Source organism: Lingula anatina, chromosome 10 (genome assembly GCF_051362555.1).
Source record: "Lingula anatina isolate TDL-2025a chromosome 10, LinAna3.0, whole genome shotgun sequence".
In the NCBI taxonomy this organism is placed as follows: Eukaryota; Metazoa; Brachiopoda; class Lingulata; order Lingulida; family Lingulidae; genus Lingula; species Lingula anatina.
In genome coordinates, this window is record NC_141776.1 from 5,060,060 (window position 1) to 5,086,312 (window position 26,253).

General features: G+C 37.8%; 3 protein-coding genes across 4 annotated transcripts in view; all 3 read left to right on the forward strand.

The window, feature by feature from the left end:
* Positions 1-7,493, forward strand: part of LOC106162626 (uncharacterized) — a 29,132-nt gene extending 21,639 nt beyond the window's left edge. Inside the window, exons 14-19 of the mRNA XM_086997648.1 lie at positions 662-754; positions 1,790-1,855; positions 2,569-2,755; positions 3,127-3,280; positions 3,547-3,950; positions 4,338-7,493. Coding sequence (XP_086853774.1) covers positions 662-754; positions 1,790-1,855; positions 2,569-2,755; positions 3,127-3,280; positions 3,547-3,950; positions 4,338-4,489 — 1,056 coding nt within the window. The 3' untranslated portion in view covers positions 4,490-7,493. The remainder of the gene's footprint in view (positions 1-661; positions 755-1,789; positions 1,856-2,568; positions 2,756-3,126; positions 3,281-3,546; positions 3,951-4,337) is intronic.
* A 2,460-nt stretch (positions 7,494-9,953) lies between these two features.
* Positions 9,954-18,145, forward strand: LOC106162627 (cytochrome P450 2U1). 2 transcript variants are annotated; one of them, XM_086996778.1, is made up of 10 exons: positions 9,954-10,105; positions 11,714-11,809; positions 12,194-12,449; positions 12,848-13,085; positions 13,553-13,621; positions 14,939-15,162; positions 15,466-15,581; positions 16,013-16,171; positions 16,613-16,775; positions 17,471-18,145. In XM_086996778.1, the coding sequence occupies exons 1-10, from the start codon at positions 10,100-10,102 to the stop codon at positions 17,650-17,652; spliced, it is 1,509 nt and encodes a 502-aa protein (XP_086852904.1). In that variant the 5' UTR covers positions 9,954-10,099; the 3' UTR covers positions 17,653-18,145. The 2 variants fall into 2 exon arrangements, with proteins under 2 accessions (XP_086852904.1, XP_086852905.1); XM_086996779.1 differs by having other exon boundaries at positions 9,992-10,105; positions 11,720-11,809.
* Positions 18,146-19,292: 1,147 nt separating this feature from the next.
* Positions 19,293-26,197, forward strand: LOC106162628 (cytochrome P450 2D20). The gene is made up of 10 exons (XM_013539969.2): positions 19,293-19,406; positions 20,198-20,293; positions 20,901-21,156; positions 21,502-21,745; positions 22,235-22,303; positions 22,920-23,143; positions 23,439-23,554; positions 24,012-24,170; positions 24,312-24,474; positions 25,118-26,197. Exons 2-10 carry the CDS (start codon positions 20,198-20,200, stop codon positions 25,297-25,299), a joined length of 1,509 nt encoding a protein of 502 aa, XP_013395423.2. The 5' UTR covers positions 19,293-19,406; the 3' UTR covers positions 25,300-26,197.
* The last annotated feature ends 56 nt before the right edge of the window (positions 26,198-26,253 follow it).

Sequence of the window (26,253 nt, forward strand, 5' to 3'; positions counted from 1 at the left end):
TACTCCAGACCAACCTTACATTTTAAGGAATCCTCAGCCGAAAATAAAGGAAATCTTTAAGCAAAGGCAGATTCTAGAAATGATCGATTCCTTTGCTAAGGATGATTGTTAAGTGATTCCTTTCAAGTGAGATAAAGAAAGGTCTTGGAATACAAATTTCGTATAAGGTCGACTTTAAGTGTCCCTTAACGCTAAAGGGAGATTCTGAAATACGGGCCCTGGTCTCAGTTATGATGATGCCTTAAAAGTTTGTAACATTGACACCCTAGACAAACGTAGACATTTGATGTATCAGAGGTTTTATACAAAATTAAAAAATTGTGAAAAGTTAGGACATTTATTGCCTGAAAGAAACACCCGCCCTTTATGAAACAACACCAAATTCTTACAACCAAAAGTGAAGACGGAACGTTTTAGAAATTCCTTTATTAATTATTGCCTTTTTAACTTGTAGTAATTTATGGATGCCTTTTTAATTTGTAGTATTTTAAAAATAATTTATTGTTTTATAATTTAAAGTTTATTGTCAATTTTCTTTTAAACATTCTTTGGACAACTTCAACCTTAGGGTTGCAATTTTATCTAATAAATTATTATTATTATTATTATTATTATTATTATTATTATTATTATTATTATAAATAAAATTAAATATCCTCAGGATGGTTGCACGCCTCTTCATTCAGCTGCTAAGGCTGGGTATGAAGCAGCTCTCCTCATTCAACAAGGGGCTGATTCCTGCAGTAAAAGCAGAGTAGGTATATGTATGTCATTTTAAATACCTTCCCCCTTTCTCATGCATTCTCATATGTGAACATTATATGCGGGTTCTATACTAACTAGCACTAATACGAGTATGAACCGATTGTGTCATGTCATTAATCTAAATATATAAAGAGAAAAAATGAACTAAGTAGGCTAAGTCTCTTTTCTCGCTGTTTTCTCAGCCCTACAGCTGTTACGACCCGGAGGTCTCATCGGGGGCTAAAACAGATCAAATACAAAATCTTAGTTCATTTTTGGGTAGAGATCTTTTCCAAAGTGAATATTATATATATGCAATGAAATGGCGAATTCCAAAGTCAAGTCCAGTTCCTATATCCGTATATCAAAAATGTGTAAATTTTCAAAATAAAGAACTATTACGTTGGAAGGAACAGCTAACTATACGAGGGCAAATTTCTCTCCCATTTTCTCGCCCCTAAATTTCTCATGCATACCCTCAAATTTAATTGCCATATTTAATTTTTGTAGTATACTATATACCTCTACTACCGGTGTATATCTCCAGTATTCTATATTTTTTGTGCCCTTAGTATGATCTATGAGAAAAAAAATTGCAGTCTTGATGAACCAATCAAAATCGATATCTTAGCAAATATGTTGGTGTTGCAAAGTTGCCAAAAGATGGTGTACAAACGTCGGCTAATGTATGAATATCGAAAAATAAAATTAAAGGCCTATGATTGGCATTTAATGCATTTGGTATCAATTATCTCGAGCCAACATGTTATCATTAATCTCCACATCGTCCTTGGGGATGGTAAAGTTTCGTTTCCCGTTACATTGGTAACGGCCATTTTATCATAGCATTAAATCAAATCGTGTTTGATTACAATGTTTACTTTTTGATTGTTTAAGGAATTGTCAACAGGTCATGATCAATAACAAAAATCATGTGCTTTACACAATCGTGACAATGGATAAAATAATGGTATTAACTTGCCAGATTTCATGTTTTTTATTATAAACGGAACGGATATTTAATAATTTATTGTTTTGATTATAGAGTGATTTGGAACGAAGTAGTGAAGTGCAGATGCTTTTAAAGAAGTTTGAAAGTGGTTATGTCCAGGTAGGTTGATGCACACCAAACAAGGTTATAATGTAAGATTTATGAATATCTTTCCAACATGAAATACATACCAACAATCAATTGACTTGAACCACTAATATGATGCATCTTTCATATTTGTTTTGGAACCACGTGGTCTTTTATGTTTGTTTTTGTGTGACATATGGACATTTGGATGCAACCATAATATCTTAAGCAAGAAACAGGTTCCATCTTTAAAAATAGTGTTTGTGTTGGGGACTCTGCAATATAATGAAACTGATATCGGTAACCATGACCGCCATCTGACTAGGAAGGGAAAGTTAGAGACGCACATGTACGTGATATATAATCTTTCAGGCTATTAACACTAATTGGCTCTGAGCATCTCTGTAACATGAACGACCAGCTCGCACGACATTATTTCCAATTTCATTTCACGTAAAAACTTGGTTAGCCTCCTGGTGACTGCAAACCCTAGCCATCCTATGTATACCCTGCTAAAATAGTTACTTAGATTTTATATTGGTCCTGCCATTTTTGACATAGTCATTCTGTGAAATTATAAATTGTTGTCATGTCCACGGGTGCCCATAGAACTTACTAGTAGGTATGCCGAGGAATTTTGCGACACCATTCTTAAATTCAAATTTATTCTATTCAAATAAAAGAATTTGAAATTAGGTTAACGTTCTATGTATGTATCATTAAAATTCAACACTATATGTTTTCAGCAATTCATGATAACGAAGACGCTGGAGCATGTCTCTGCCGATATGAGCCTTGGGATCATTAATGATTTTCCTGATGAAGTTCAAAGACAAGTCCAATGGCTGAAAGATTGGACAAATGCAAATAATTTCAAAACTATTCAAGAAATAAAAGCTGGACTTTCAGCTCAAGGACGCGAGGAGCTTTGCGGTGAGTTATAACTCTGAATATGACCGTATGTACGTATGAATAGCTTTGCTACTATTACCTTTTTTCATTCCGTAAATCTTATTTAAACCTGAACGCTATTTCAGTTTTTTTAATTTTTATTTGAACACAGACTGCTTGATTTGATGTCTCGTTACACCGGCATGTTTATGGTTCTTAAAGTTAAATCATACTTTAATGACAGAATACTTCTGAAGTGTATACAGCTCGTTCAGTAATTTTCCATAGTAAGTGACATATTTTACTTGTAATAGCTATTTCATTTTTGTTTTTGTTAATTGTTTGTTATTTTGTAATGTGCGTTTTCCAGACTCGATTTGTAAACGATATAAAACTTTCATTGTGTGTTTCAGAACTTGCTGCAGAACAGTATGCTACTGTCGTCATGGAGATCATAAATATGTCTACGGAACACTACCAAGGTTTTTGTGAAGGACTTTCAGCAGCCCAGTTTATGCTTCAAGAGCGTCAACCAGCTGCGTTAGAAACACAAAGCCAGGAAATCGGGTATGATATTTACAATACTTTATATGAAATCTTTCTACATTTTTTTTTTTACCAGAGAGGAACGTGAAACGAAAAACGAAATACACCTCTCACGTTTGTCCTTAGCTAAGTAAGCCCTAATTTAATATTTCTCGCTGGTAAGTTTATAGCAGACAACCGAACATAGGCCTACAAGTACTGAAATAAAGAAACTGGTCAGCCTGGGCTCTGAAACTTGAATTAGCTATTATCTTGCTCTATAATTAAAACTTATTTTATTATCCTAGCATGGAGCTTGAATCCTACAAATATGATGCGTTCCTGATTCACAGCGGTGAGGATAATTCCAAAGTCGAAGAAGTTTTGGAGCAGCTCGAGTCACGTGGAATCCTTTGTTGTTATGCACCACGTGATTTCCCACTCGGAAGAAGCATATTTTCTTGCATAGAAAACGCCGTGGAATTGTCCAGGTGTACTGTGGTCATGGTGTCTGAGAACTTAATGAAAAGCACGTGGTGCAAGCATGAACGAGATGTGGCCGAGGTCAAGGCAAGGGACACGGAAGGTTATTCGGTGATTCCTGTGCTTTTGGACTTCGAACCGTCGGATCTGCCAAGTTGTTACAAAGTCAGAAAGTTCATCCCCGCTGATTGCCAAGATTTTATTCCCAAACTGGCCAAAGCTATTGAAGGTACTTTTTTAAGGCGAAGTGATGTTAATTTACTATTTTTGAAATCCATGCAATTTATTTCCGATCACTATTGATTTAAACACACTCTTTAAACTACTAGAAGAATCACAATCAATACACACACTCTTATAACGTTAATATAAGTTTTCATACATACGTTCAAAACGTTATTTTGAATTAAAATCTGGCTGATAAAAGGCTGATAAAGGCTGATAAAAATCATTGGTTCAAACCACAAGTTGTCAACAGCTACGGTATAGTAAAACTTTACGGTAGAGTAATTGTAATCTCTGATAATTGCGTTAAAATATGTTAGGTGCTCGATAGGTTACAAAATTGCTCATTATTGTGATAAAATTATAACGTCTACATGTTTTGAATTGCAAGGTCCGACAGCTGATCCGTGCTTTGGCCAACTCCGCAGGGAAAATGAAGCATTGAAACAAGAGATGGAAGGGATGAGTCAGCAACTTGAAGATTCAAATGCAACGATCAGGCAACTGCAGGCAAATTTGGTGTCGTTTACACTGTATAATTAGCAGCAACATAGATATTATATTCTCAAATGCTGCACTGAAAGGAAATGTTGCTTATTGTGTGACCTTTTTAAATATTGGCGCCTCTAATTGTAAATGTACATTTAAACCCCATTCTCACTGGGGGTCTCATTTTTCTTACTGGTACATGTATATGTTACGTATACGTACGATGGGTGTAGTGAGTGAGGGGACGCTGATCTTGCTTACTAATACGTACCCGTATTCTCTGACCACAGGGTGCGCTATTGGAGCAATTTTGAGGAACACGTTCCTCGCCAGACATACTCTTTATATTTAGCCCGGGGGGGGGGGGGGGGGGGATTTCTCGCCTAGGTGCGGAGTATTGCACATCCAAGTCCAGAGTCCCGCTGAATAATAACACAGGACACCGCAATTACCCCCCCCCCCCTCCCCTCTAGTTGCAGAGCCACCGTTTAAGGGGTGTGTGGGGCTAGGGCATTCACATTATCCCAGACTGTCCACCTATTCCCACAGAACCCCACAGTGTGATGTTCTATATTATTTTAGGGGCCCTGATAACAAAGGGTAACGTTACCGTATGCATGTACACACACTGGACAAAAGAAGTGTCACCCCTACTGAGCCAATACTATGGGGGAGATAAATGACTGTGGAATGATATGCTCCTGGTATAATTTTATTAACATCAAATTTGACAAAAAAATCACAAAATGAGAACAAAATATACATTCTACCAAAATATGCAGTTTCAAGTCCAAAATTAGTGCTTAGTGGCATAGCCTCGTGACCTAATAATAGGTGCCAGTCTACGAAGCAAGGTTTCATATAATTGTCTGATGCGTTCAGGGCTTATGCTGGCCCAAGCATGAAACACTGAATATAACAGAGTTTCTCTGTTGGTTAGACGGGCATTTGTCTAAAGTTTTGACATATCATTCCACACATTTTCTATTATGTTTGCATCCGGACTCTGGGCAGGCCACATCACCCTGCGAATGTCCTGTTGGTCAAACCAATCATCAACTGCTCTGGGCCAGTGACAAGGAGCATTGTCATCCTGGTGAACAAATGGATAATTCCTGTCACCAAACATGTTAGTAATAGATGGTAGCAAGCCTGACTCCAAAGCATCGATATATTTCTAGTGATTCATGTTTCCATTAACCACTATCAATTCGCCCAAGCCATGGATGTTGATGCAGCCCCACACCATGATGAATATGCTGCTCCGGGTTCGAGAATTCAGTTCATGTGGTTCAAATGCTTTACCAGCAGTTTGCCAGCATAGTACCCGTCTGTCATCAGAGGTCAGACCAAAGCGACACTCATCAGAAAAAATATATAGGACCAATTGTCATGAACTGTCCAGTTCCAGATCCTGTTGACCCTAGTTTACTCTACGTTGCCTGTTTTGTAACGATTTAAGAGGTTTCAGTCTTGCTACCCTGCTGTACACTCTCTGAGCATGTAACCGACGCCTAGCAATTTTCACAGACACATACTTATGTGTGAAATTGTTCCACTGTGTTGTCAACTGACAAGCAGTGTCAAACTTTGACAACCTGGACATCAAAATCAGTCGTCGGTCTTCACGGCCAGTATTTTTTCTTAGACGACCCATCAGAGGCAATTTGTCTTTTGATCCAGTGTTTCTATACCGAGACCAGACCCTCTGCACGGTTCTGACTGAACAATTCAATTGTATCGATATTCTGACATTGCTTATATTCCGCCTCTTCAGGTTAATAACTTGCACCTATAACCGTTAGATAATTGCCTGTATGATGTATCTTGTCATATTGAAGGAAGACAGGAATAACATTTGCTGTACATGTACGAGACCAACAATACAATTCCATGGTATAGCGGTTTTATACTCATTAGTCACATTATAAGTAGAACAGGCATTATAAGTACCCAAGACCTGCATACTTTTATTACTCCGAGTTAGGGGGTGACACTTCTTTTGTCCAGTGTGTGTATGTATGTATGTGTGTATGTACAGTATGTATGTACTGGGGTACCAGTAGTATATGTAAATGTATATACTGTATATATGTGTGACTAATTAGCAATGTGTCTTAAACACCAGGGGCCGGTTTCACAAAGCAGTAGTTAGTTAGCGATCGGTAGTTAGCCTCTCGCTAGTTATAGTGCCGTTTCACGAAGCAGTCGCTAGTTCTCTCGCTCTTTATTGTGTCGTTGTTACCATGGATATTTAGCGACTGGTCAGACCAGTCGCTAACTCTAGAGTTTCATCGTACGCATGCGTAATGAGTGAAATAAAAAGGTTGCTTAGTTACCATTGTCTGTCGTTTGTCTTTGTATCCAATATGGCGACGACCTTTTTTTGCTATCCGTACCCCCAGACGGCAACGTAGACTACGACGTTTTCATGAAAGGCAGAATCTATTAGAATATACACGCGATGATGCAATTTACGAGAGGTTGCGCCTAGCTGTGACAAAAAGAGCGGCTAAAAGGTGGTGGAGATCCTTTACGACGACCTCAAAGCAGACGTTCTTATGCATTTCCAGCCGCCGGAAATTGGAGAGTTAGTGCTTTCGCGACACTTTTACGCAAGAGTTCCACTTCCGGTAGACTGTTTCGAGACTACGGTGAGTAACGAGAGAACTAACGACCGAACTTTACGACTGAACTTAGCGATGAGTTAACTACTGCTTCGTGAAACACCCCTCGAAAATCGCTAAGTTTGCTCGTTAGCGAGGTAGTTCAGTAGTTAGTTGTTCTAACTAACTACTGCTTTGTGAAACCGGCCCCAGGCCCATTTGGGTCAAATATTTTGCCATTATATGCATTTACTTACGCAAGTAGTCTGATTTTCTTTCTGCCTATGTCTCTTTTTAAAAACCATCAAGTTGCCGTTATAGCATAATACGAGTGTATTATTCATCATTGTATCCATAACAACTTTATTTTAAATATGGGTGGCGTGAATTTTAGTGACAGATATTCTTGCTTAAGTAAAACAAAAAAAAAAAAAAAAAGAAAAAGAAAGAAACAGTGAGGAGTGAAACTGTGCGAAATAACCTTACTAATTCTTGGCAAACAAGTAAACGTAAAGCATCAATTCATTTCAATTTGTAAGTAAAAGGCAGTCAAATTACTTTTATATGAGCAGATGAAGATGCATGGTAATTCTGAAGTAAAGTACCGGTGTGACAGGAATGGAAGTCCGCTAGGAACCATAGTCCGTCCCCCATCACTTTGTACAGGTGGCATTCGTCTCAAATACTAACCCAATAATACTACGACTAACCCTAACCTGTAGTTATCATACGGGACCCCGAACTTCCTTTCCTAGGATTACCATTCCTGTCACACCGGTTTTGGATACGGTCTTCCAGTAGGATCAATGTAGCACAAATTTGTACTTTTTTTTCCAAACGTAATCTGTAATTTTGTATTTTTAGAAGAACTTCCGTTCTGTGTATTTCATATAATATTTTTTTTTCTGTTTTAGTTAAAATCTACCTGTTTGTGAGATGAAATTTGTTGAATTTCTGAGAATTTTTCACGTTTTACCGACAACAAACTTTACTAGACGTAATCCATTCTATTTAATTTTATAATTAACTTTTGGTAATCAGTTTTTGATTCTTTTGGTTTTGTGAAATTTTGATTGATTTGGAAAAATAAAATTGCTTCGCAAATTATGTGGCCGTTTATTTTTTTAGTTTTTCATGTTGTTTTTGTCACATAAATACCATACAGCCTACTGATAGATTGGACACGTGGCATACACCACAAGCAATCCAAGAGTTTCGGTGTGACGCGACATAGAGTCCCCCATTGACAGAGAGTCCGCTTCCCATTCATTTGTACAGGTAAGCCTCGTCCTAGATTTGACCCACCTAGGTCAGGCTAACCTTAACCATAATGGCTAAATGGAGGGCGGATTTTCTGTTTCACGGACTCTTAGTTTCTTTACATCGGCCGTATGCAATAATAAAGTGCAGTGCATACAGTGTACGCCATTGCCTCTCTATCAGAGCTTAAGCGACCTTGTCAGATAATCGCTACATGAAGTAAGTTTTTTCGCCAGCGTGATCTTTTTCATGACGATAGCAGTGTCTCGATCTTTTCTCACAAATTTCAATGCTGAAATATTGGTAACAGTGACTGTTGGTCCGAGCACCGTACATGTACTAACGTACACACATGAGCTGATGACTGCATGTGTACCTGCAATATTGTGGAAAGGATCAGGGGCGGATCCAGAGATATTTTCTGACAGTCTTCCAAATTATCTTTGTTGATCCTTCCACCATTTTTGACCGTCTTCCGACAGAAAAAAATAAATACCCGTCAATGTAAACTTGAAAATCTGACCGTCTTCCGGAAGACCCAGAAGACCCCCTAAAGCCGCCCCTGAGGATTACTCATGTTCTCAATTTCTTTACTGCAAGAAAATAAGCTGGTTTTACTAGACCCGCGCTGAGCCCAGATCATTCCCACTTGTTGTTTACTTGTGTAGTCAATGTCGGTAAGCTTTTACTGTAACCTCGATCGTTAAAGAACTACTAAGAAGGTCAGTATTTGTATGTATTTACAAAAAAAAAACTAGGTCAGGTAGACGATTAGGGCTGAAAACGATATAAAAATCAGAGACCTGAGCATGGAAATTTGGATTCATTTAGGTAATGACAATAAAATATATTATTTTTATAGTTTGCAGCTTGACTTATATTACATGTCACAGTTGTTATTTTCACGACCTGACCTGACATCATAACGTGAGATTTTATTCATGTAAACCAGATTATTGTATTCATTTAGGAAATAAGGTTGTTCAATCAAAGCCTTTTAAGTAGTTACCTCCGCCAAGGAGGTTATGTTTTCATCCCTGTTTGTCTGTTTGTTTGTTTGTTTGTCATCAACACAACTCAAACAGTTATGGACCGATTTTGATGAAACTTTCAGGAACTGTCAGAAGTGGGCCAAGGAAGAGATGATAAATTTTTGGTGGTGATCCGGATCAATAATCAATCAATAATCAATAATAATAATAAAAATCGCTGCCTTGGCGGAGGTCTGCGCTCTCGGAGTGCTACATGTAACTGAAATGAAAGTCACTTCTCAGAGACCACCTGTACGTCGCTACTGGATATTAAATCATTAAGTCATGTCTATAGTTTACAACTTCTGCAGTTGAGGCTGATGCCTGAATACATGTAACATACATTTGGCGTTTTTCGCCATGACTTTAAGGAAAAGATAATTTTTAGTTTTTTGCCAGTTGTTTATAATTTTTTAGAGATTAAGTCCTCGATCGGTTCTCTGAGTGCTTTTCAATAATAATAATAATAATAATAATAATAATAATACCTAGAAAAATACTCAGAGAGCACACCCTTTGCTAAGACCAGTAAATAACTAGTACTGTATTAAACTTTTACTTACTCAAAATTTCTATTTGGCCTATGTCTTAATATCTGTCTGGATTTCAATGACATAGTGGACATACCTGTACAGTCTGTACAATGTGCATTCTTTGTTATCAGGTTTGAGTGGTTGTCAGGTTTAAAAATAGACCTGACCTATTTAATAAGCCAGTGCTCGCCTTTGACAGAGCAGCTGGACTAAAGTCGAATAATACACCAGTCAATGCCGGTAAGTATTATGTGTTGTATGCTTTACAGCCGGTGTGGCAAGAATAGAAGTCCGCTAAGGACCGTAGTTCGTTCCCTTTTACTTTATACAGGTGACATTCGTCCCATATACTTTTAAGTATGTTAAAACCCCATACCCAGACTTACCCTTACCTGTACGAATCCTATGGGGCCACCATTTGTATCACACCATCAAATTGTAAGTCTTCTAGTACAAATTGTTTGCCTTTAAAGTCGCTCCCAAGATGTTAGATTTTGTCCACATCGTCAATATTTCCACCTAGTCAGGTCACCAGGTGTGAAATGATGAGAGGCTTGGGACAGCAACGTGTTTGCATCAGACTCGTAACTGGGGGTACAGGAAGGAGATAATAAAAGAGACGCCATTTTGGCCAGAAAAGAACAGAAAAGTCGGCCATCTACTAAAGGCGAATAACAGGCCAGTGCGTAGGCAGCTGGGAATGGGGGGAGGGGGGGGCGAGAAAACCAGCCCTTTGACCGAAAAAAGGTGACTGACTGACTAGAAATTCGATGATCTAGGATCTCTGACATTTTTCAAGTTGGGCCATAACATAACATAACATAACATAACATAACATAACATAATTTTATTTCACGTCAGTTTTCCAACAAGCACAACACTAGCCATAGCAGGCTAATATCACCGACAGAATGAAATAAATTAATGTGAAGTACTATAATAGTGATATAAAATTTAAATAAATAAATAATTTATTTTTATATGCAGTTGTTTTACCTGAGAAAATATTAAAAGTATTTAAGTGTTTAACACTATTGATTGTATAAAAGTGAGATGTTGCCTTAGAGGCTACCTGAGATTTAAAACCAGAATGCCTTTTAGGCTATACATTTGCACACAATTCACATTTCCAGTTTGACTGGGGTGTCCAGTTTTGGACCATACCTTTAAAAGTGTCCAGATCTTTACAATTTTTCATTGATACTGGCAACATATTCCATAGTTTAGCACCACTGTAGGCTAATGAATTTAATCCATAGCATTTTGTCCTGCAGTGCTTCTGAAGCAACTGATTTGAGTTCCTTAAGCTGTAAGGTACTTCTTTAACACTGAACAAATCCCACATGAAAGGTGGGGAGAGCTTATTTACTGATTTAAACACTTCAATTATTACAGCTCTATTCCTAGAAAGCTCAAGAGTAGATAACCCTGCTTTCTCTAGTAATGTACTATAACTAGACTCAGAATCATCATACACAAACTTTAAGGCTCTGTACTGAATGATCAGCTACATGTAGAGTCTCAGTCGTAGGTAAGGGGTAAAACAGGCCACCCTCAAAATATTGCTGATTATAGGCCTGGAAATAGGAACAATATCAAATATAGCCTTTATTGGCGGTATTAGGGATGAGGTGGTGATGGTGGGGGTGGGGGTAACTATTCAGAAAAAGTAAGTGAGAGGGTGAGGCTATTTTCCTTAGCCTTCCCATTTGCTTGTGGTTGATATGTTGGACTATACCTTTACATGTTGCTGTATTATTTTACCATGGTAAAAGACTGCAGTCTTCGTGTTTAAACTGACACTGCCTGCTTGCACGAATGTTAACTTTACCTGTATTTCTTTTACATATGAAGGGACTAATGGATATTTCCCAAACCACTTCGGTGCTGCTCGTGTTCATCATCACGTTCCTCGTGGTGTGGTTATGGAGACGACGTGAAAAGGTAGGATGAATACTTAATAAGTTCAACCAGAGAGAGAGAGAGAGAGAGAGAGAGAGAGAGAGATCCCCCGAAGTTGGATATAGAAGAATAACTTAGTTCATTGAAATATCACTCTCTCTCATTTCTTTGTTTATCATACATAATGTGTAAGAAATATGCTCACTTTACAGGAATCAAGCGCATTCATTTTGTCTAAATTTATGTACATATTTAGAAATTTGTTTTGGTATGGGACAGAATTGCCTAGATTCTGGTGGTGAGCCATTAATCAATTAGTTGATTACTAAATAAATGTATAAATCAATGATAATTAAGAATTGAGCTTATTAATCGTCTAATTAAAATAATTTCAAGTAATGTATTTATTTATATATTTATTTCAAGCCTAAAGGAAACCTGCCACGTAAGGAGTTTTGGTTCCCCTTCAGTGAACTCTTAGTTAGCTTCGTAGACTCGGATAAGTTGTTTAAAGATCTGGGCAAGAAGAGACCCATGGCAAGGTTCCGCAATGGATTTGATGGCCCCGATGATTTTATCCTGACCACCCACAAGGCCATCCATGAAGCTTTCATCAAGAAGGGGCATTTATTCACTGACAGACCTACCAAGTTTATTTGGACCGAGTGGTCTACGCAAAATGGTGAGTTAAATTTTTAGAATCCAAAGCTTTTGGAGAAATAAATTTGTCAAGCTTTAATCAGTAATTAGGGTAGTCTATTGATTCGATAATGACAACCGTGTGCAGTGAGTTATAAACGATAATTAGCAGTTTCAGAAGGCGTGACAGACATCTAAGCCTCTTAAGTTGATTGCAGTTCAGCGAGAATCCCCTCGGAGATAGATCGATTCACAGTTTGTACGATATGGTCAGGGAATGGTCCCTTAGACCCAAAACATGGATAGAAAGTCAAAGGTGTGGTTGCTCTGTAACATTTGTTTTATGATTTATCATTCAGTCCGCAGCAAGCGTATTTATCATGTGATGTATGTAAAAAATAAATGGATTCTCTGTCAAACTGTCTATCCTGTCTGACACAGGTATGGTCCACGGCTTATTAAACTCCTGGGGTGATCTGTGGAAACAACAGCGGAGATATACCCTGATGACTTTACGTGACTTTGGACTGGGGAAGACCTCCATCGCGGAGGCGATCCAAGAAGAGATAGGATATCTTGTTGACGAGTTCCAGAAATTTGAAGGCAAGGCCGTAGATCCGCAGCAGCTTTTGATGCCTGCCATATCCAATGTAACAAACTTCCTACTGTTTGGAGAAAGGTGAGATTCACAAACCACACCCGGATCTGCACTGGTTTAAACCTTTCTACTTTCCAAAGATGAGACTATTGATATGGACCATTGGTCGATCATCGTGTCGTGCAAATCCAGTTGATAACCCCTTCTTCTCCAGCTACCCCCCTTAAATGATCCAAATGGGCAGAAAATAACTGCAAATTATAAAAAAATAATTATTCACATTTGGGTCACAGAAAATGATATTCCCCACCAAGATTGGGAATTTATTTTAGGAATTACTAGTCAAGACAATAACATAAAAAAAGTAGCTGAGATAACTGTTTCATGCCATCTGCCTTTGTGGGATATGGAAGTTTTGTTTAAGTATATCTACAATGCGCTTAACTGTATCAAATTAGTTAAGTCATTTTAATTCTAACCACTACTGAGAAATTATTTATAGTGCATATCATTGTATATATATATATATATATTTTTTCGATTTTCAGGTTTCAATATGATGATCCAAAGTTCCAGCAGATTATGAAGAATTTGATGGGACAATTCCAGTACTTCTTGTATGAAGTATCATTTTATTATAATTATTAATGATGGTCAGTTAATTAAATTTTAGATGATCTGTTTTCCAGAACATTAGTTCAGTTGTTCTTGGTGAGATTCTGGACGATAGCAAATATAATCTGGTGGCATCATGTCGTCTTTCTTCCTTTAAAATAGGATGTGACTTGGATTACGCCCTACTCACAATTACAAGCAAACATCTGTATTGAATTTATTACATCAGAGGAAAAGATGGAAAAAAATCTTAAAGTCATAATAACTCTTCGTTTTGGCCAAAAATTGGATTTTCCTGGAAAAAACGGCAATTTTCCCGTACTTACCAATGGCCAACGACCCCATTCCTGCATTCAAAGTTAATCCAAGGTTTTTTTCCTAAACGTACGGTTTTTTGTTAAAATCTCTTAAGAGATTTTAACTGACGGAGCTCTCTCTGACATTGCAAAGTCACTGGTGACCTACTTAAAACCGCGGGAAAAGCAGACAACAACAACACTATATAAGATTCATGAGATATATTCGTGTTTTTGTTAAAAATGCATTTATATCCACAATGTGTGCCATTCTGGGCTTTTCGTTATCCGACGCACTGTACAAAAACTCGCAACTTACGTCTGAGGGTTTCCCGCCATGTTATTTTGGTCTCGAATGAACGCGAGAATCCGCATGACATCATTACGTCATTAGCAACGAATGCACTTGTCGACCGGAAAAAAGGGATCGAAAGCCCTATTGACAAGCACAGATTTTAGTTTTCCTACAATAACGGCCGTTTTAGTGGTAAAATACAATAGAATATATTTCCATGCGTTGTTTACAATGTATTTCATGCGGATTTTTGAATCTCAAAGGAAGAGTTATTATTGCTTTAAGTAATCAAGAGTGTTGTTAATCTAAAATCAAACGAGGTTTTGCCAAATTGGAGGAGAGTGGGTCAGAAATAATGGTATGAAATGGCGGAAGCAGTATGGCAACGAATAAAAGTTGACAGAATTTACCCGCGCACGGGAATTTGCCATCTTTTTTTATGTAAATTATAAAAAATTACAGATTTCACCATTTCTAGGTGTTGGATTTGTATTGCTTTTAAAGACGACATAACCCGTGCCTAAGTGTTTTTTATTTTATTTTATTTTATTTTTTTTTTTTGCAATTTGTGCTTAATTGTTTATCAGATTGGTCAGGGTCTCACGCATTTTCGAGTCTCGCATGACGTGAAGTATTGCCGGATACCTCGTTTTGGGCTATCTTGGGCGGTTTCCATGAGTTGTGCGAGCATTCATCATATTTGACAGAATTCTTTTGCTACATTTCAGGCTGGCACAAAATGCTGTTGTGTATCCATTTTTAAGATATATCCCTGGAGATCCTTTTAAATTTCACTACACTTTTAAATGCATGGGAACTACACGAAAATTCCTCGAAGAGAGAATCGAGAGACATGTGGCAGAATACGACCCGGACAACATAAAATGCTTCACAGATGCCTACATCAAAGCTATAAAGGGTGAAAAAGACAAAGAGGGAACCTATTTCACAGGTAAAAAAAAAAAACAGGAGGGGGATAATAATAATAATAGATAATAATAGTGTTTTGATATCTTCTTTTCCGTTGACACACTACTTGGAAAGTACAAATTGCGAGAATAGAGGCCTCGCCCTGGCTCCATTATGCTTTCCCTATATTCAAGGGAATATTTATGTTTCGGGGAGCGTTTATTCTAATCTTTTTCTTCTGATTTAAAATCTTTTGATAAAATACTCAATATATATATATATATATATATATATATATATATATATATATAATTTTGTCTTAATGCTTTTATATGATTTATTACAGACTTTCAACTGTTGACGTCAGTTGAAGAGTTGTTTTTTGCTGGCACTGACACCACAGTGACCACTCTCAGATGGGGACTGCTCTTATTGATTCTGAATCCAGACGTGCAGAAAAAGGTTAAACTAGTTAAAATTATACGAGATTTTTAAATCAAATGTACATTTTCTCGTGAAAAAATTAAAATAGTACATGCCCTACTGATGAATCATTGTCCATCCCTCCCTGTGCTTGGCTGTGACGTTTTGCAACATTTTTTTAAAAATTAAATTACTTAGTATTAATGAGACATTCATTTAATGATGTTCCAGAAAGAAATGATGACATCAGTTACTTTTGATTGATTGGTTTTATTTCTTAATGTCTGAATTGCGAAATGTCAGAAGTTTTGCTCGGCCTTCAGACATAGAAATACATGTGTATGACTTTGGGGCATTTCCGATACTATAAAAAATACAACATTGCTTTTACGAATTACTTCTAATTTGATGGGCTTCCTCTTGAACGCAGTCCATTTAGTTTCACTATTATTTAACCTTTTCTTCTGAAGGTTCACGATGAACTTGACAGTGTGATAGGTTCCCGCCGTGTCTCCATGGAGGACCGTGCCTCCTTGCCCTATACGGAGGCCACACTGCTGGAAATACAGCGCTTTGGGTGCATCGTTCCTGTTGCAGGACACAAAAACACGGAGGATGTGGAGATTTCGGTATGGAAACATTGTGAATAGCCACAGAATATATATATATATATATATATATATATATATATTGATATATAGTAAATGAAATGTTATTTTCCCTAAGAACTTTGCCTAAAAGCTTATATATGTATTATTTTGAGAAAAAAATATTTTAATTGTTGAACAAAAATGTTCATTAGCTCGGTACTTGGATCATAAATGAAAATTCTCACACACAAGCCGAAAATATTTTCATACCGTTAGCTGACATTTACAAGAAGGTCCTGGCCGCTGTACCACCCAGCAGTCAGTGACTGTCAATATCTACTCACATCAGTCTGATGAAAGCCTTCGCCAAGGTTGGCCGTAAGCTAACGGTATGAAAATATTTCGGCTTGTGTTTTAGAATTTTCATTTATTTTAATTGTTATTGTCACCTGTTCATTGTCACCAATTCCTCTTTCTCAGGGCTATACCATCCCCGCAGGTTCCACCGTAGCTGCAGGTTTTATATGTGTCTTTTTTGATGAGGAGTTTTGGACCAAACCAGAACAGTTTGACCCAGCAAGGTTTTTGGACGAAAGTGGAAAGTTGGGGAAAATCCCAGATTGCTTGACACCATTCTCTCTTGGTAGGTGCTTCATTTGATTCAGTATCTTTCAAACAATAAATGGTCCGCACGAAACATCCCTGTGTACATGTAAGTAAGCTCAGTCACAACTTCGATTTCTCTGCGTATGGCCGATTCTTGTTGTTGAATCTGAAACACAGGTTCTCACATCCTGATGACTAAATTGACTTGTGCAAGACATCGTGTTCAGCAACTGGTGCACTTGCTGGTGTAACAGGAATTGAAGTCTTCTAAGAACCGTAGCCCGCTACCCATTGATTTGTACAGGTGGCATTCGTCCTATATACTAACCCCAGTACTCCAACAAACCCTTACTTGTACTTATCATATTGGAGCCCTGACTTCCATCCCTAGGACTTTTATTCCGGCCTAATAAATTGTTCGCTTAATAAGGCTTTCCCTACACAATCATTTTTCCTTGGTATTAACAACGGTTATCGTTCCGAATTTTGTATACACTTAAAGAATTTTTGCGGGACAGAATGAACACCGTTTTGGATTTATAATGGAAATTCCCTAAAGCCCCTTCTATTTAATCCTAACCAATTTTCATCTTGCCGCCGTCATAATTCTTTTCTTTATTTTTATAAAAATTAAATTTTTCATTTATGACGCACAGCAACTTTTAACGACTGTCTTGTTATATGTATATTTACTTTTCATGTACGGTTTAAGTTTTATCCCTTTTCTTTCAGGACGCCGTGTTTGCCTCGGGGAGTCCCTTGCAAAGATGGAACTGTTTCTGTTCTTCACCAACTTGCTTCAGCAGTTCTCGTTTACAATACCCTCTAGGGAAGAGAGCCCTAGCCTCAAGTCCCGGTGGTCCCTCGTGCGGTCTCCACTTCCTTTCAAGGTCGAAGTGCACAGGAGGCGATGATGTGCGGGAACTTGCTAGTGCTCTTAAAGGAACAAAAACAAAACCATAATCATAAGCTACACAGTAATGAAGTTATAACTATGGTAAAGCTTTATGATTGGCATCACTTCATTTTATCAACTGATGTTAATTTGAAAAAAAAATCTTGATAGATGTTTTGAATTCATATAACAGGGTCATAGGCTGTGACTATGGTTTGGGCCAAGTGCTGAAGGCCTACAATATATATCTATGCAAATTTTGTACCGTATGTAATGCTGGTATAGATTGATGGGAAGTAAGAGACTTCTGCAGGACCAAGAGAATGGAAAAAGCTCGCGCTTTGTTAAGATCACCAAATAATTTCTTTTTCACAATATGTGTGTGTGTGTTTTAATGTTTTTTTTTTTATACAATGTACACGTCAACCTTGCCATCCATTTGAAGCAAAGCAACATTAATTCAATGTATGTTTTTTCAAAACCACATTGAAATAAAGCAAAAACCCCTCCTCCATGTTCTCCGAGTTTATTTAACGGGTTAATCCAGTCGTGGACATCCTGAATTTCTGAAGACAATAAAAATTTTGCTCTACTCTCGGCATGTCTCTGGCACAGTAGAGGTGAATTTCTGCTTTCCTCTGAAACCCAGAAGGGGTGGGGGGTGGGGGGTGGGGGGCTAGATGGCCTTTTAGAGCAATGGGGGGTGGGCCGGGGCACTTCCCTAACCACTTTTCAATATATCTTTTACTACCGCCCTACTTTTATTCTGCCCCAGACCGTTCCACGTTTTTTTTAAATAAAAAACAACAGATCAGCAAATCAACGATGGGATTTTACACTGATGGCGAATTATTTCCAGTTAAACTAGAATTTAATGCCCTCAGAGAATGGAGACCTTCACCAAGGCAGTCCACTTTTCATTATTGTTAATAATTTATCGATTACTTAATCAATTAACTTAATTTTCTCTATGACTAAAATTAATTAATTACCTCAATCCTCATTATCAATTTATCAATTGATGTTTGAAATTCGATGGTCTTTTGTAGGATTTATTAAAGTTTTTCTGGGTTCTGTTTTTCCTTTTTGGAGGATCAACCCTGTAGTAGACCTAACAATGTATTTAATTCACCAAAATCCTGCTGGTGGGTGGCCTCCACAGACTTCTCCACGCTTGAAGATTTTGTGCCACTCGTGTCCATGCATGTTTTTGATACCCTGAAAATAATCTTTATTGTTAGAGGTGGAATTGACATTGAAGAATTTAAATGAATGGGTTTATAGCTGTGATGAGGGCAATTTTCTATTAGATGTTGTAAAGCTTTTATTGCCCTGGGCTGCTGGATGGCCTTGTGGTCAGTGTCTCCGCCTCCGGAGCGGGAGGACGTACGTAGGTTCGACCCCTTAGGAGGACATACCAGTCCTTCATAAACAGTACCTGCTGTCTCCCCGCTTGGCACTCGGCACCTGGGGTTTGAAAAAGGGGTAAATTTCCTGGTCTGGTAGCAAAATATATTGTTCGTTTGTTAGCTTTGGGCGGTTCATACGGCAGCCTTGCTGTACCCTACCCAGGGAGGCGAGAGCGTCAACACCCAGCCTTCCTCTTGGTATCACACATATTATGGTAGTAAAACCCCCTTTTTCCAACATATTGGGTTGTGTTTTATTGACTACGAGATTTAAAAATAGACCTGACCTACTTAATATCTCGATACTTTCCCTTGACAAGGCAGCTGGACTAAAGACGAATAACAGACGAGACATCGACGGCAGGTCGGTATAAAAACAATGTTTTATATGCTTTGCAGCCGGCTTAAGATGCAACATGAACTGGGGCATATATATAGGGTACAGAGCTATGTCTAGTCCACGGCCTTTAAATTTTATAAGACAGTTAGTACAAAATGTAGCCGTCAAGGTCGATTTCAAGATGTCGGAGATTTTGCCCACATCGTCAGTATTCCTTCCGAGTCAGGTCATCGGGGGTGAACTGATAATGCTGGGTGCAGCTTCATGCTGCAATAGTCCACCAAACGCCAGGCGCGTATAGCAGACTTACAGCTGGGGAGGGTAGGAGGGATGAAGCGCCCATCTGGCCTGAAAAGGACTTAAATCTCGACCATCTAGTCTATTAGGCGCTTAGGAAGCGAACAGCAAAGCCCGAGCACTGACTGAATAGATATTCGATTATCTAGCTTCTATGCTATTTTTGAAGTTGGGTCAACTAATGGCGGTTCAATTGCTCACTACAGTCCTTGAATGGGAACAATTGGACGTAACCGTAATCAGTGGTGTTGGGGGAGGGGGGATGGAGGTAGGCTTGAGGTAAACCATTAAGCGATTTTCCTTACTCCCTCCCAACCTCCACCCCATCGTGCTTAGGTTTAGACTGTAAGCGGCGCGGCTAACGGTTGCTTGTTGCTGTATTCTCTTTTTTCTTCCGTGTTCGTTTTCAAACTGAAACAGTCTGTCTGCACGTGTGTCAAAATTACCTGGCTTGTTAACGTTTTTTATAAAGCTGTACGATTTTAACAACGTGAATACATTTGCTATACCTTTTACAGATGATGGGACTAATGGATATCTCCCAAACCACCTCGGTGCTGGTGGTGTTCATCATCACGTTCTTCGTGGTGTGGTTATGGAGAAGAAGAGAGAAGGTAGGATGTTAACTGAATTCAAACAGTGAGAGAGAGAGATGGAGAGCTCTACCAGTATTGGATATAGATTAATTATTAATTATTGACTTTTTTCCGTTCGGTTAAGTTATTAAAATATCACTCCGTCTCTCTTTCTTTGTTTATAATATGTACATATATCTTTAAAAGAGTATCAAATATGAATCATTAGAATTATCTTTACTGCGAATGGATCACTTATGTGAAGGCTTCATTGAAAATATTTAGGATTTTGGCAATTTGATTTGGGTTCTTTCTTTATGCTTAAAGTTACGTACGGACTTGAAATGTTTAGGATATGTCAAAATAAGCTAGATTTTGGTGGTGATTCATTGATAATTAGTTGATTCGAAAATAAATTAATTGGTTAATGATTAAGAAGTAATGATAACTGTCATTAAGCTTATTAATCATTAAATTTACGATTCATTTTATTGAGTATAATCAGTATTGAGTATAATTAGTGAATTAATAGATAATTAATAATGGCAATTGGGCTGCCTTTTCGGTGGTATGCGCTCTCTGAGTGCATTAGTGCATTTCTATTAATAAATTAATTCATTTACTTATTTATGTATTTATTTTCAAGCCTAAATGGAACATGCCACGCAAGCAATTCTGGATCCCCTTCAGTGAACTCCTGGGTAGTTTCGCGGACACGGATAGTTTGTTAAAGAAAATAGGTGGCAACCAACCTATCACAAGGTTCCAAAACGGATTCACTGGGCCTGAAAACTTTCTTCTGACCACCTACAAGGGCATCCATGAAGCTTTCATCAAGAATGGGCATTTATTAACCGGCAGGCCTACCAAATTCTTTTGGACGGAATGGAACACGCATCCAGGTAAGTTTAATGTGTAGAACCCAAAGGTGCGTTTGGACAATTAATTTTGTCAAGCTGGAATCAGTTATGGGTGGTCTTTTGATTCAATAATGACAATGAGTTTTAAGGCTGATGGTGATTGGCAAGGGATGCTTCCTACAAGTTTTTCCTCGGTTTCTTTATCTGGAAAAAAATTATCTTTCCTAAATCCAATGGTGAACACCGATACATGCCATAGAAACCCAGAGGTGTGATTGCTATGTAATCTTTGTTTGAATATATCATTCCAGAACAAGTATATAAATCAAAGTTAAGGTTCTCTGTCAAAGCCATTGCAAACTATGACCAAACCTTCTATCCTATCAGACACAGGTGTTGTACATGGTATCTTCAACTCTTGGGGAGATCTGTGGAAACAACAGCGGAGATTTGCCCTGATGACTTTACGCGACTTTGGACTGGGGAAGACCTCCATCTCGGAAATGATCCAGGAAGAGATGGGATATCTTGTCGATGAGTTCCAGAAATTTGAAGGCAAAGCTGTGGATCCTCGGAACCTTTTGATGCCTGCCATATCCAATGTTACCAATTCCCTAGTGTTTGGGGAAAGGTGAGAGTTACAAACCATATCCAGTTCGCTCTGCATTGATTGAAACCTTTTTACATGTACCAGTTGCAGGGATGAGACCATTTGGATCTCGCGCCCCCACCCCCTTCTCCTGTAAACCCCCCTGAAATTATCCAATGTGTAGAAAATAACTTCAAATGATAAGAAATGGATATTTCATTCATTTTTATGCCCCAGAATGTGACATTCCCTATCAAGGTCGGAAATATAATTTAAGAATTATTGTGTGTGTACTGGTAATTCACGTTACGTTAATAACATATAAAAGAAAGCTGTGTATAACTGTTTTATGGCATCTGCCTTTTTGAGACTTGGAAATTATATCTTGATAATAATAATTTAATTTTAATTACGATCAAATGTACCATATTAGTTCAGCCCAAATAACAAGACTGTTGGGTATAAGCATTGAGAGTTAATGCTCGGACAGTATTTATAGTGAATATGTCATTGTATGTTTTCCATTTTCAGATTTCAATATGATGATCCAAAGTTCCAGCAGATCATGAAGAATATGATGGACCAATTCAAGTATTTCTTGTACGAAGTATCAGTTTGTTGTACTTATTAGTGATGCTCAGCTGAATATTTGTATTTTAGATTATTTGCTGTCTAGCTTATTGACTGTAGCTGTTATTGATAATACTTGGATATGTCAATATAATCTCGTGGTATGATATCAACCTTCCTTTTTAAAAAGTTTGTGGAGATGGTTGACTCTAACCTGCATCAATTCATAGGTCTTTAATTTATTATATCACAGGAAATGATGTTTTTGAAAATAATCTGGAAAAAAAACAGTCTCGTGACTGAAAATTAATCGGGGTTTTGATGAATTTAGAATAGCAGCAAGGCAAAGAATAGCAACTAAGAGAATTTTTCCACTGGTATTTTTGTTCGTTTCTTTTCTCTTCTTAGTTATAAAGAATTGTAGTATTTTTCCTCAACAATACGCATTCACCATTGTTAAGCGTGTTACATTTGTATTGCTTTTTAATACGAAATTCCCGCCCCATGGGGCTTTTGCGATTTTGGCTAACATTTTATTCTGGTATGATGTCATGCAGTGTCGGAGGGTTATCTTAGATGAGTTCCATGAATTTTGCCACTACCTATCAACCATCATAGGTTACAGACCTATTTTGCTTTATTTCAGACTGGCACAAAATGCAGTTGTGTATCCATTTTTAAGATACATCCCTGGAGATCCTTTTAAACTTCACTACACTTTTAAACACATGGGGATTTCACGGAAGTTTCTCCAAGAAAGAATCCAGAAACATATGGCAGAATACGACCCGGACAACATACAGTGCTTCACGGATGCCTACATCAAGGCTTTGAAGGCTGAGAAAGACAAAGAGGGAACGTATTTCACTGGTAAGAAGAAGAAAGGGAATAATGAATGCCTCTTAGTGTTTTGATATCTTCCTTATCTTTGACACACAAGTCTTAAAAACTTAAAAGTGCTAGCATGTACCAGTAGTCTTTTATTTTGGGGACAAAAACGTCGACTTTTATTTTAAGTTAAGCTTACCCTGAAGAGGCCCAGTTGATCTTAAAGGTCTTTTAAAACATAAGTGTTTTTTTTTTACCTTTATACTAGTATATATGCCCACGGTAGGAATTTTTAAATTTTCATAAATATTTATATATTTAATTTGGTTTATGACAGAATTCCAACTATTGACAACGGTGGAAGAATTATTTTTTGCGGGCATGGACACTACGGTAGCCACTCTCAGATGGGCACTGCTGTTATTGATTCTGTATCCGGACTTGCAGAAAAAGGTAATGCCAATTAAAGGTATTATATTTGAGATATTCAAGCCAAATCTATTTTCTATTGCAATAAATAAAATTGTCATACTTGCGAATCACTGATCAACTCGTCCCTTGGACAAGTTGGTTTGGAATATTTTATTTTAAAAATAGCTTAGTAATCCATTAAGTGATCCATTAAAGGCGCCATGCTCTCCTGTGGTCCCAGAAAGAAATGTTGCCATCAGGAGCTTTTGATGAATGGGTATTTTTAATTTTCATCGTTTAATGTCTGAATTACAAATGTGAGTTGTTTTGCTGGATTTTTAGACACTGAAATTTGGCTTTGGACATTTTCAAACGTGTATTAAAGAAAATGCCTCGTTTTTGCGAATTACTTCAAATTTAATAGTCTCCCTCTTAATGGCAGTTAGTTTAGTTTGAAATTAATATTAAATACATTTTATTACACCCTTTTCTTCTGAAGGTTCACGATGAACTTGACAGTGTGATAGGGTCCCGTCGTGTCTCCATGGAGGACCGAGCCTCCTTGCCCTATACGGAGGCAACACTGCTGGAGATACAGCGCTTTGGGTGTATCGTCCCCATTGTGGGCCATTGTACCACCGACGATGTGGAGATATTGGTATGGCAGCACTGTATATATATATATTGAAAATATTCTTTTCAAAAATATTGCTCAAAGGTTTAATGGATTTAAATAATACTTTGAGTACTATATATTGTTATTGTGACTGGTTCAATGTCACCAATTCTCTTTTTCCAGGGCTATACCCTCCCCGCAGGCTCAACCGTAACTGCATGTTTTGTATCTGTCTTTTTTGATGAGGAGATTTGGAACAACCCAGATAAGTTTGACCCAGCAAGATTTTTGGACGAAAATGGAAAGTTGGGGAAAATTCCAGATTGCCTGACACCATTCTCTCTTGGTAGGTGTTTCGTTTGATTCAGTCTTGATTCAAACTATAAATGTTCTGCACGAAACATTTCTGTACACATATGTAAGTAAGCTCAGTCACAAATTCTATTTCCTCTCACCAATATCTGCCCATATCCGAGTCCAGTTGTCGATTCTGCCCCACAGGTTCTTAGATCCAGATGAAACACTAAATGACTTGTGTCTGTGTTACGAAATTGAGGGTCCGTGTAACAGAAAGTCCGCCCTCCATTTAGTTATAATGGTTAGGGTTAGCCTCTGTCTCGTTACAACGGGGTCCCATATGATTCGTACAGGTTAGGGTTAGTCGTTTATTGGGGTTAGTATATGGGGCGAATGTCACCTGTACAAAGTAATGGGGAACGGACTTCGGTTCATAGAGGACTACCACTTTTGTCACATCAGCAATGACGAGACTAAAGGGGAGAAATAAAATGAAATTTTAAGCAATTTATGATGTCAGATTAGGATTTTCTGTAAACCATAAAAAAGATATTTGCCTCCGTCATCATTTTCCCTTTATTATATTTATTTTATGACTCACAGAAACATTAACGACTGTCTTAAATGTTCTCGTAAAATGTTTTTTTTTTTTTTTTTACTTTTTTGTGCTCTATTATTCGTCTTCCTTACAGGCCGCCGTGTGTGTCTGGGGGAGTCCCTTGCAAAGATGGAACTGTTCCTGTTCTTCACCAACTTGCTTCAGCAATTCTCATTTACGATACCCGCCGGGGAAGAGAAACCGAGCCTCAAGTCCCAGTGGTCAATCGTGCGGTCTCCACGACCTTTTAGGGTCGAAGTGCACAAGAGGCGCTGATGCGCGGGAACTTGTCTGTGCATGTCGATGAATAGGAGTTATCCCAAAAGTTAATCTTAAGCTGTGCAGAATATTCAAATGTAATTATGTCCACACTATATGCTTGGCATCACGCACGAATTCCTTTTATGCTAGATTCGCCACTTTTATATTAAAAAGTCACAGAACGTTTACCTTTATTAACACTAGGTTTTAACGTAGGCCTTATGATGAATACGTAAGACGGCAATAAGCCTTAAGCAGGTGTTCTGAAGCCATAAAATAGGGTCGTAGGCTGAATTATGTTTGTGGAAACCCGCTAAAACCTATAATATAAACATAACACAACTGCAATTTATTTGCTCCGCCTGTGAAACTCTTGAAGAATGAAGAAAATGTAAGACACTTCTGCTGTGCTGGGAGAAAGGAAATTACTTACACTTTGTTAATTCCCGTCAAACAAAAATTTCTTTTCCAAATAATTTAAGGGAGAAAGAGGACCCCCCCCTGTTGAAGCTTATGAACATGAGTTCTAGATAGAGGTGTAATATTTTTTATATTTCTTTTCATTAATCACTTGCCATAATAAGGCTATTGGTATAGCAGTAAGTGATGTATCTTGCCTGATTATATCTTGCCAAAACGCCATGTATGTTCTTTATGTTTATTATTGTTGTTGTTGTTGTTGTCGTTGTCAAGAGGACGCCCCCCCCCCCCCCCCCCCCCCCATATTAAAGCCTATGAACATGGCTTCTAGATACAGGTGTAATAAATTTTTATATTTCTTTTCTTTAATCATACCAACCTAGATGTCTGTTTGAACATGTAGGATAATTATAATTAGCGCAAACAACAACTACTACTTAAATGTCTTATATATTTTACATTTGGGAATAAAGCTTAATTTTTAAAGACCTTACTGTATGGCTTTAGTTTACGGATGAATTCGGTTCGCAAGAACCCTAATTTTAAGAG

Excerpts from the sequence above, each read along its gene's own strand:
- LOC106162628 (XM_013539969.2), top strand. The coding sequence starts at position 20,198 with ATGATGGGACTAATGGATATCTCCCAAACCACCTCGGTGCTGGTGGTG. Across the intron at positions 22,304-22,919 it reads GACCAATTCAAGTATTTCTT|ACTGGCACAAAATGCAGTTG; the intron begins GTACGAAGTATC and ends GCTTTATTTCAG. Across the intron at positions 24,171-24,311 it reads CCGACGATGTGGAGATATTG|GGCTATACCCTCCCCGCAGG; the intron begins GTATGGCAGCAC and ends CTCTTTTTCCAG.
- LOC106162627 (XM_086996778.1), top strand. Across the intron at positions 13,086-13,552 it reads TTCCTACTGTTTGGAGAAAG|GTTTCAATATGATGATCCAA; the intron begins GTGAGATTCACA and ends TTCGATTTTCAG. Across the intron at positions 13,622-14,938 it reads GGACAATTCCAGTACTTCTT|GCTGGCACAAAATGCTGTTG; the intron begins GTATGAAGTATC and ends GCTACATTTCAG.